This window comes from Sprattus sprattus (genome assembly GCF_963457725.1).
Source record: "Sprattus sprattus genome assembly, chromosome: 9".
NCBI lineage: Eukaryota > Metazoa > Chordata > Actinopteri > Clupeiformes > Clupeidae > Sprattus > Sprattus sprattus.
Window position 1 is genome coordinate 13,596,441 of NC_137928.1, and position 11,757 is coordinate 13,608,197.

Here is an 11,757-nt window from a genome sequence, read left to right on the forward strand (position 1 = left end):
GGAGGAGGAGGTGGAGACGAGGGGTGACGAGTGGGAGGTGGAGGAGGAGGAGGAGGTGGCAGAAGGTGGAGGAGAGTCATAGCACGGAGGAACACTGATGGCGGCACAGCAGGGATCTGGAGGAGCACAAACCTACACACACACACACACACACACACACACATACAAACACACACACACTCTGGACAACACAAAGCGGAGTATGGAAGAGATCAGGCCCTGACCCGGTCCAGCAGATCCGTTTTAAAGTCGGCGAGCACCTGGGGGGATCATGGGTTCTGCAAAGAGCTTAAGGTTCTAAATACACACATTTCCCGTGGTTTCCTGCAAATGTTATGTCCTATTTCCTGGTTGATTCTTAAGAGTTTCCTCACAGAGAGAGAGAGAGGGAGAGAGAGAGAGAGAGAGAGACAGCGCTGATTAGCAGCCCCTCCTGTTTAAAAATGAACCAGAGCAAGTAAAGCACACTGGGAATTCCAGTATATGAATCACATGTCCAGAAGTGTCCACTATCCAAAATTGATGCTAGTATCTTGGCATCACTTCCTAATGAGAAGAAGGTGGAAAGCTGGGAGCCCTGTACATATGCCATAGATGCCCCTGCCATATCTGAGCAAGAACTCAGTAAAACCGCTGCTTAGCACAGTCAGTGCTCCTTACAGTAGGGCTTTGCAGACCAGCAGAAAGGCCAGGAGGACCTACAGGCCACAGAGTACCAGAATGCATTGCTGATGGGCATGTTCTTCCCCATCAGTGAAATGTGGCCTGCTGGAGGTATCTAGGACCATCTCATGACTCTTTCTTTCTTTTTTCCTTTCTTTCTTTAGCTACCTTTCCTTTTTATCTCATTCCTCCCCTCCATTTTCCCCTTTTAATATATAGAGAGGCGCTTTCAAACTTTAACCCGCTGTTTAATTATGTTTAGAGCTGTGACGCTGAAATCTTCAGCGGACAACGCCTGAGCGCATAAATGGGTATTTAATAATCTCACACTCAGCGAAATATCAGTCTCAGGCCACGAATACGACAGAAATAAAGACAGAGACAGAGAGACACACAGAGCACGTTTGAAAAGACAAGGCAGCGGAGATAATACTGCAGGCATACTTTAAGGAAATACTGAACACTGGTAGGAATTTTCCATCCCTTATTGTGTGTGTGTGTCTTTCTATGGAATCAGTCAATGCCCACTACTCCAATCTGCACTCAGACAGGAGGATTCTAGAAGGGCTCAGAGATCTTGTGACACTGGGCTGGCAGGAACAGAGTGCGCCACTCTCCAGAGGATTTACGGCCAAACAGGAGACACCAAACCCTTTGACCTTGACAGGACTGACTGTGAGAGAACATGTAAAGTGTCTCTTTTCCGGCTCAATTTACTGCGGAAGTGAGAGGATTCAAAAAAAAAAAGCTGCTGGCAAGCAGAAAGCACTGCACTGTCCTTACAGGGGACACTGGGTGTCAGGTGAAGACTAAGATATCTTGGGTGAAGTTTCATCGGATGCTGCCTTTCAAGTCAAAAATTATAATATAACTAGTTGGTGTGCTGAGAATGTAGTCTGTGAGATGATGCTTGTTTCTGCCTATGCAGACATTGTCCTAAAAACACCTCATGGGCCTGTGTGAAAGTCACTTCAGGGTTACTTGTAAGTACCAGCTATTCTCTTCCCACAGGCTTTGCTGGTTTGATCTTTCTGTGGCTTTAGAACAGTCCACATCTTTTTTATCCCCCCCAAGTCTTTGGTCTTTAGTGAGCGGTGACTTGGCGGGACCCCCACTGTCTCCTTGTCCCCCAGCAGAAGTCCTCAGTCCGCAGTGTAATTGTCCTTTTTGCGTGGTGGAGGCAGTGACCATGAGCCGTCCCTGTGGGGTGGCATCTTGTCCCTTAGAAAATGCAAACGCAGCGTAACTCCAGAAATACAATTCGAGAGACAGGGGCTCCAAACGCCCGCAAAAAAAAGCCAAGGTACGCTGAGGGACCTTCTTCCGGATGTCACTGCAGTTACAAACTGAAAGTGCTTTCACATCATTTTTTGAGCCCAAGAAATCAAGAAAAAAAATAGGCACACTGTGCAGGTTCCATTCAACTGGACGTTGAGAATATATTGTGGGGAAGATTGTTTTAGACATTTTGCAAGGGGAATGGAATAGGTGCTTTGCCTATAAGTGCTGTTCATGGTCCTGGACGTTGAGAATATATTGTGGGGAAGATTGTTTTAGACATTTTGCAAGGGGAATGGAATAGGTGCTTTGCCTATAAGTGCTGTCCATGGTCCTGGACTCACGAGTTCGCAAGTGGCGCATAATTCCGCGCGACAACAGTGTTGTCTTTTCTGGGCTGTTTTCGGTTGATGTTGGTCCATACAGAGAAGCTACTATACAGAAAGCATCATAAACATAAATCAGTGACAAGGAAATCAAGGTTTGATTCACAAAGCGCCCCGTACGTTTAGTTTTGTTTTCATTGTGATTCTTACATTTTCAGTGAGTCAGCCTCTTCAAACGTTTTGTTACACACTGTGGAAATAATGACTGGCTACTTAAGTCATTCGCAAAAACTTGGCTTTCTGTGGCAGGAACACAATGAAACATTCTAAGCGTCTGAGGCCCTCAAAGAACAGCCGGTACACACGTAAGTGACCCTCCATGAACAATAATACACCTGCTGAAAGTTTCAGACCAACAGTGCCGTGACCCATTAGAACAACACATCGAGTAGGCTATACCTGCAGCAGAGAGTCGTGGCTAATTTCTGAAAGACCCGGGATGGGATTAGTGCCAAAGTGGCCCAATTTAAGGAATCCCTTTAGATTTGCATGGAGGGACGTTCAGTTATCGAACAAAGCGTAACACAGAGACAACAAAAGGGGGTTCTTGTGCCAGTCAAAGTCCATTCAGTGAGGTTAGCCTAGCGAGTCTTTGTATTTACCCAGCTCGCTCTCACCCCAAAAGGTACTTGGGAAAACAATACACAATGAGAAAACACACCGCTACAGCTTTTACTCAAAACAATTACACATTTGGCTCCATGCAATCACTTCGGCCACAGCGGCACACACAGCGTAGCGAGAAGAGAAGAAAGCATGCAAGATGTCTCACCGCTCGTGCTTGTAGTCGGCTTCGATCGCTTTCCACAAAGACACTGCAGCATATGAGCTCCTTTCTTTAGGAAAAGCCTCAGAATCTTCATTTGATTTTGGTTTGTGGGAACCTTCGTCAATCCACGCAATCTAACACTGTTTCAGAAACTGAGGTTGTCTAGGCATTGCCGCCTCGGGTCGATCCAGACTCACCTCGCTAGGCTGGGCTCGGTTCGGTTCAGTTCAGAGGATGAAAGGGGCCAAAAAGGCGCCGACAACAGGATCCAATACGCCAAACCGGTGCATATTGAGACTTTTTCTCTTCCAGTAGCAAGAATATGGACAGGGAAGAAAACAGGCAGGCCCTTCCAATCGTTCGCTACACAAGGACGTCAGAATAATTCCCCCCAGCCCATGCTTCAGTCTTTACGAGCAGACGCGGAATAAGGGCTCCAGTGCGAGAGCGCAGGGGAAAGTGACAGGACTGACACGGATGAGGTAATGCGGGTTATTCATCCTCGGTGATACGGCGTGGGATGCAAGGGAAGCCAGGCGACGATTCAAAAAAGCCCTATTGATACGCGAGCAAGGGGAAGGGGAGGGAAACGCGAGGTATCGCCTACGTCAGTCGGAGGCTGAATTTAAAGCGAAAGTAGCGCCTTCGGCAGAGGAGTGACACGATCTTTGGGGGCGTGCGGTGAGGTCGCACGCGGCTGTGAAGGCTGAGATGACAAGAATTCGGTCTGCTCACACTATTGCAGCCCTCATTATAAGTGTAAAATGGTATTATAGGCCATTCAATGTAATAGTTGAATAGGAGGTGCCATGGAAATATGATAAACGATGCTAAAACATCACATGTTCATATTAACCTAAAAGTTTCTAACAGCTGGTGAAATGCACTTGTTGCTGTTGTGAATAATACTATATACCTTATAATAAAACAATTATACATTTATTTCACACACAAAGGTTATGTGGAACACTGAAACTGGCATGAATTCCTTACAATGCTTAGGCTATAACCCTGAATGTTTAATCCATTGTATCTCTGAATGGGTTATGGCGTCCATCTGAAGGCAAACAGTGTGTGTGTAAATACTGTGTAAACAACTAATCACGTCAAACCTACATCATGCCACCCTCTTATTGCGCAGATCACAGCATGACAATAAGTCAGGGGCGCACATCACTGCAGGGTCAATATCTGGCCGCATGGGGGCAGCATTGTGCAGCAGAAGCAGACCAACACAGCCGCAATAAACAGATTTGTGCGCGGGTCTGGTTTGCAGTCTACCACGTCATTGCAACAACGCCCTCCGCACTCTCTGACGTGAGTACGTCGGTGCAGACGCATACATATTTAATTCATAAAGAAATGACACATTGTCATGATTGCTCTATTATTTCGAATGATTCCGATTCATGCTTGACCAAACAAAGCAGGTTACATACAAAGGTTGTATGTGTGTCTATCATATGTCTGTCTATCATATATACTTGATGTATATTTAATTCAAATGGATAAAACTGTAGAAAAAAAAAACATTCTACAGGGGTAATTTATTTTCTCATGATGTGGTGATAATTCATCGGCCTAGCCATTCATCCACAAATGTGATTAATTATAGTGCTGGCTCAGTGGAGAATATACCAATTATGTTATATATCAAAGCATATCAAAAGCCCCTTTTCAAATACTAAGAAATGTTTGCAGATGCCTGACATGAGCAAATATTAAAAGTGCAATTTTCTTTTTTTTAGTTTGTATATGTTTGCCAACCACCATCCTCTCCTCCTCTCCTGCTGAGGTAGTGGTCTTTTGACCAGTGTTAACAGTTGTGGCCCCAGCCATAATGATGTATTGCAGCTTTGATTGTCTCTTGTTGAATAACATATTGTCTGACAGACAATTCACAATATACTGTATCCCCTGTGATATGCTCTCTCTTTAAAACACACACACACACACACACACACACACACACACACACACACACACACACACACACACACACACACACACACACACACACACACACACACACACACACACACACACACACACACACACACACACACACACACAAACGCACAATGATACAGTACGTGATGAAATCTAGGACTGGCATGTTGAAATGAGACAGAATAAGAGCCAACACAGCTGCTGTCCCTGCCAGCAATAAGCAGAGTGTCTTTCCACACCAGGCTCATTCCCCTGATGCAAACAACATAGACCCTCTACACAGACACACAACCCCAAAGCCCTCAGCAGCAGCCATGTTCCACCCAGCAGTGCAGAGCAGTGCTCACTCACAGACCACAGCCCTCTGGACTGCCTAATAGCCCTCTAAGGACTGTATCCCTCTTGAGGGATGTTTTGTTTTTTGGTCTAGTTGTCAATATGCCCTTAAAGCTCGGTGAGTTTTTGTCCTAGAGTCATTAAAATAATACCCCCAAAAACCGTGTATGCCACTTGTGCTTCAATTTTTTTTTTTAGCTAGAGGAAATATACAAAATCAAGGCATGTCAGACTACCTTAAAAAGTCTAACAGGCCTTTGTCATAGACCAAGAGTTAGAGGGAAATCCCTACATAAAGGTGTAATTTGAAAGCATGGAAGGAGATATGGATTAGATAGTACAATACATTGCCTGAAATGCAGCCAGTAGATGTGAACAATAAATTATGTATGGAATTATATTTGTAATTTGTACTTCGCTCAAGCCCCATGTTAATGTCTGTAACCTTGTTAGACATGTAAAGTAAGTTCAAAATTAATATGAAAATGTAAACTGTTTAACTTTATTTTTTATCAATACACTCACCAAAAAACTCAATCGTGAGGAAACTTTGCAATGGTTTGATTTACAGCTATGGTAAGATGGATGCCCAAAAGAAGTTTTGTGAAATTGGAACAATCACCAAATGAAGAATGATGGACTATTGATCATTACGAGTTACTATACCCCAGCCTGCACTGGAGAACCGTTGACATCTTGCAAGTTGCAAATCAAATGGCTGGAGAGAGTCCTGCTCGACTCAATCAGTCCATAGCCCAAGGAAGAATTCCTCTCCGGCTAATTTATTGATACAACCTGAGAGCTGGCTGAGCTCCAGATTGACCAATGAGTTTAGACTTCATCACCATATTAAATGCAAAAAGGCTTGCTGTGATTTCACAGCTGAATGATAAAAGTTGACTGGACTGCGAATGGCAGTTGCTCTGTGAAATCATTAGTGTTTCCGCTTTCTGGGCAGGGTGAACATGTAGGTCGCAGACATACTTGGGGAATTGGAATATAGAAAGTCCATCTGCTTTGATAAGAATCAACAAACAGCAAAAAAGAGCCTAACTCATTCTATTGTAGTAAGTAATGAAGTGATTTGTCTTATTTCCCTGTAGTTCTTTGAATTCATATTGAATTCAAAATAATAGAATAAGCGATTTAAAATACTAAAAACAAATAAAACACATAGGACATATAAAAGCAATTAAAGTGAAAGAGTAAAAGATAAAATAACACAATAACAAAATAAAAACGCACACAAGGTACACAAACAAAAGCTAAAACTACTATGTATAAACATATACTGTATGTATCTATATATATAAGTTAAGCAAGTATAAATTTAAAGCAAAAGTTGTAAAAAAGAACAGATAAGAGAAAAATCAGCAGATACGTAAACAATAAATATGGATAATAGAAGAGAATAAAACCACTGAAACAATAAAACACAATAAAAGAACAGCACATTAGAATGACAATTGAACTTGAATAGTAACCTCAGAGTAGAAACACAAATAAAAGCCTAACCTCAGACTGAACTCATCGCAGATAAAAGAATGCATCACTTAGTTGACACCCAGGGAATGCCGCGTATGAAAGTGAGTTTTCAGTCTGGTTTCGTATGTGTCTAAGCAGGAACAGATCTCACATGAAATGAGAGACTATTACTTATTACTATGTTTGTTTCTGTGTGTGTGTGTGTGTGTGTGTGTGTGTGTTTATTTTCATGTGTGTGTGTGTGTTTGTTTCCATGTGTGTGTGTGTGTTTGTGTGTGTCTGTATATGCGTGTGCGTGTGTTTGTTCCTGTGTGTGTGTGTGTGTGTGTGCAATTGAGGGTGCTTAGCTGTGTGCATGCATGTGTTTGCATAATTGTCTGTGTTTGCATTAAAGTGTGTGCATTTGAATGTGTATGTAATATTTCAAAGGTGAGACATTGTGTATAAGAAGAGTGAAGAGAAGTGTGAGATATGTGAGCACTGATCTGAGATATTTATTTGATGTATTTTTATACGTGCTGAGTCTCATTTAATGCCATCACCAGCAGGAAGGACACGTCTCACATGGCCGTACTCGATGTTGACTACAAACATCATCACTACAACAACTTGATGCAACAAGAAAGAGGATAACTTGAGCATGTGAATTATTCATTAAAGAAAGTGGGTCATTATGTCAGACTTAAAACACGTTGATGCTTTGTACGTACATAAAGTTATGATTAGGTTAACATACATAACATAAAGTTATGATTATGGTTAACATACGCACAGTGAGACAACCTATATGAGCAAAACTAATCTCCCTTCTCTGTTGTCCCAGTACACATTAAACTGTTGGCAGGGGATTCAAATGATCTGCCAGTGGTCTGACCTAAGGAGCGATAATAAATCTTATATGTCTACAAAATACAATCAGTCATACAGAAAACACCAACGGAGGCTTTGATAAACAGAACTACATTTATCTCCCCGAATGAATGGATGAAAAATCACATGCACACGCTAATGCACACTTAGGTGAGATGAGGTACCACAGCCTCGTCGCAAACAGCACTTTAGTCTCCATCTCCATCTTAATCTTTGTCACGTAAACATACACACACACAGATGTACACTTACAAGGCTGTACACACACATGCACACACTCACTCACTCACTCACATACACACACTTGCAGTCGCAACATAGCTATTAGAGCCTTGCTAAGACTAGGCTGAAAATGGATCACCCAATGTGGCAACCCCAACATACATGAATGGCAGTCAACTTGAAAGGACAGCACACTATTTGTGTTCAGTGCTTCTGCCATGACACGTACAAATCAGCTGAGTGTGTGTTTGAGAGCAAGAAAGAGAGAGAGGCTGTGCCTACACGTGTTAAACACATCCAAAACACTCTTAAAAACGACCCTTGCTCACATTTCCACAACAGTCTGTTAAGACCTGCGGTCTTTGTGCTGTTTAAATGTACACTGCCAGTATAAATAGAAGTATGTATACAAATAGCAGCGCAGTCAGTAATAGTTAGTTAGCGGGGGGGGGGGGGGGGATCTGGTAAAGCAGCTGGGGGTGCAGTGCCGGTAGCCAGAGACACTCACCCGGTTCGGTGTTCTCGATTTTGGCTGCCCCTTCCTCCTCATCGTCGTCTTCGCCCTTTTTGTCAAGTGAGAGAAGGCGCCGGAGCAAACTGCAGTAGCGGGTCATTTTGTGAGGCGTGTGCTGACGTCCACTCTAGAGTATATCACCTAATGTTTAACACTCTAACCTGCCAGTCACTGAATAACACTCCACAGGTCTGATTTGGAACAGTGGGATTCTCTCAGGCTGATATGCAAACTCCCTGACTCTAAGAGCACTGCCAGTGTCTGTGTGCTTAACCTGTGTGGATCTCTGAGTTCCTAACCTTGCAGGATCCCTAATATCTATGGTGTAAGGAGCTCTCTTCGTCAGCCTCTCTCTGTAGCCCCCCCTCAACCACTCTCTCTCTCTCAACTTCTCTCTCTCTCAACTTCTCTCTCTCTCTCTCTCTCTCTCAACTTCTCTCTCTCTCTCTCGACGTCTCTCTCTCTCTCTCACCACTGCCCCTCTGGAATTTGCCTATGCAGATAGAGCGTGGGGTTGGTCCAGTGAGGTGCGTGTCTGAGTGCGTGCGTGTTTGTTTGTGTGTGTGTGTGTGTGTGTGTGTGTGTGTGTGTGTGTGTGTGTGTGTGTGTGTGCGTGTGTGTGTGTGTGTGTGTGTGTGTGCGTGTCTCAGTGTGCACATGTTTGTTTGTGTGTGTGTTTGTGTGTGTGTGTGTGTGTGTGTGTGTGTGTGTGTTTGTGTCTGTGTGTGTGTCTGTGTGTGAGAGTGTGTGTGTGTGTGTGTGTGTAACCTGTCACACCTGCGGACACCAACCCTTGATCCTGAGACTGTCTGGACTGCTCCTGTCCATGTACTGAGAGGGGAAGCTTGAAACAAAACACCATGATAACCCCCCCCCCCCCTTCAATCCAATCCACCCCCACTCCCCAGTAAGAATATCACCCCCCCCCCCCCCCCCCACCCCCCCCCACCACCACCACCACCACCTTGGTTAACAATACTGCTGCTGACGCCCTGTCATCTGCACCAACGAGCGCAGACCAAACACAATTAGGGGCTCTTCGCATGGATCTATGAGGGGGTGGATACTCAATATCTTGGCCGCTCTACGTAATAGAAAGTGGATAGTGTCTATTCCAGGAGTGTAAATGGGAGTAGCTAGTGGAGATTTCTATTTATAACTGTGTTTATGCACAGAAAGTGCTGGGGACGGAGATTCTCGCCAAGCGGTGACAGACACGAGACATTAGAGACCCGCGGAGACCCGCGGAGAAAGACGGCTTATGTGGGTCAAGGTGCGCAAAAAATCTGTGGGAATAAGCGAGCGTGTGTCAATACGTGCACACGTGCAGACACAAATAGTGCCTGTTTATATAGTCTGTCTGGATGTTTATATTCATACACACACACACACTGCTTGTTCTCATGTTTCTGACAAGAGGCATGAGGATATCTCAGGTCCTGACCTGTTCTGCTCGCAGCATTTGACACTAACTGTGTTTCATTCCCATGGCTATTTTTGATATGAATGACAGTATGCGCTTATGGAGGACGCTCCCTCTGACTGGCATGAGTTGGGCTGCAATCCCACTTTGCATCAGCAGAGGGAGCCGTGGTGCTGAGAACAGGGCGGCTCCTGGGTGGAAAACACAGCGTCACTGCCAACTATTCTGGGATGGACAGCTGAGGTGCTTTAGCATGGTTGTATTACACTGAGAATGCAGGTTTGACGTTCAACCTGTGTCGCTCTCTTTCTCTTTCTCTTTTTTTGCCACCTGTCTCTCCATCTCTTGCCACACACACACACACACACACCACCGTTTGGTTTCTGATGTGTCTCTCATTTGTCCTCTGACAGATACATTCCTGCATGAACACACACTCTCACACAAACATCACAGATACTAAAACAAAACACACACATTTTGTGTATGTCCATGGTATACTGCACCATCTGTGAAATACCACCTCTTTAGAAACGCAGTGCAATACACACTTTCCCGTGACTATGAATGTTCTATGTGTAAAAACACTGTATCCGTGTTAGTTTGTATACGACCCCGAGACTTCTGGCATCTGTGGAATGGTTGTGCACATGTACAGCAAAGGACACGTCAACTGTTTCTTTTCTTAGCCTAAACCGGTGACCTCCATGGGATTGTGTTGTATCACTAAACAAAACAGTCTTTCTTCACAAGCTAAACGATATTGAGCGGCATTATTTGAGTGTGTGTGTGTGTGTGTGTGTGTGTGTGTGTGTGTGTGTGTGTGTGTGGGTGGGTGGCTTGTGCAGGTCCACAGAGTGAATCATAGTTTGAGTGTGTGTGTGTGTGTGTGTGTGTGTGTGTGTGTGTGTGTGTGTGTGTGTGTGTGTGTGTGTGTGTGTGTGTGTGTGCATGAGTGTTTGCATCTGTGTTTGTGTGTGTGTGTGTGTGTGTGTGTGTGCATGAGTGCTTGCATCTGTGTTTGTGTGTGTGTGTGTGTGTGTGTGTGTGTGTGTGTGTGTGTGTGTGTGTACTAGGAGTCCTTGTCTCAGATGGTTCTCATGGAAAAGCTCACAAACTCAGGCACTCAGTCGATCATGAAGGCTTTAGCAGACTTCTGCTGCCCCCATGCCCACAAACAAACACATGCGAGGGTGTGTGTGTGTGTGTGTGTGTGTACTATGCCCCCATGCCCACAAACAAACACATGCGAGGGTGGTGCATAGAGGGATCTGACAGCATACCTCTGCATTAATGCTAAAGGTGTGCAGGCCCCTACCAGACCTATCAAATGTCTGAACCCCTGCTCAATGAATCAGCATTTCATACAGAGAGAAGATTCTAGATGAACAGGTAGAGAATTTTGAATGTTTCCTTACACTTACATTTACATTTAGTCATTTAGCAGACGCTTTTGTCCAAAGCGACGTACAGGGGAGAGAACAGTCAAGCTAAGAGCAATAAAATAAGATTTTGCGGATGTTGTATAGCGCAAAGCCGCACGACCTGGAGACAGAGGCGATGTGGGCAGTGAAGGTCAGTTGGTCATCAATAATGACCCCGAGGTTTTTTGCTGTTTTGGATGGAACAAGAGAAAAAGAGTCAATATTGATATTGATGTTGTGGTGGATGACCTCTTTGTCTGGGAAGACCATCAGTTCTGTTTTGCCCAGGTTTAGCTGAAGGTGGTGTTTTTTTCATCCATATGGATATATCAGCAAGACAGTCCGAGATCCGCGCCGAAACAGTGTTATCCTCAGGAGGGAAAGACAGCACCAGTTGAGTATCATCGGCATAACAGTGATAGGTGAAACCATGCGAG

The 11,757-nt window shown here is 44.3% G+C and overlaps 1 protein-coding gene across 1 annotated transcript in view; it reads right to left on the reverse strand.

The window, feature by feature from the left end:
- The window catches only part of fgf12b (fibroblast growth factor 12b), a gene marked incomplete at its 5' end in the record, with an annotated part of 39,825 nt that extends 30,537 nt beyond the window's left edge, over positions 1–9,288 (reverse strand). The window contains one exon of the mRNA XM_080844286.1: positions 8,468–9,288. Coding sequence (XP_080700412.1) covers positions 8,468–8,573 — 106 coding nt within the window. The remainder of the gene's footprint in view (positions 1–8,467) is intronic.
- Positions 9,289–11,757: the final 2,469 nt, after the last annotated feature.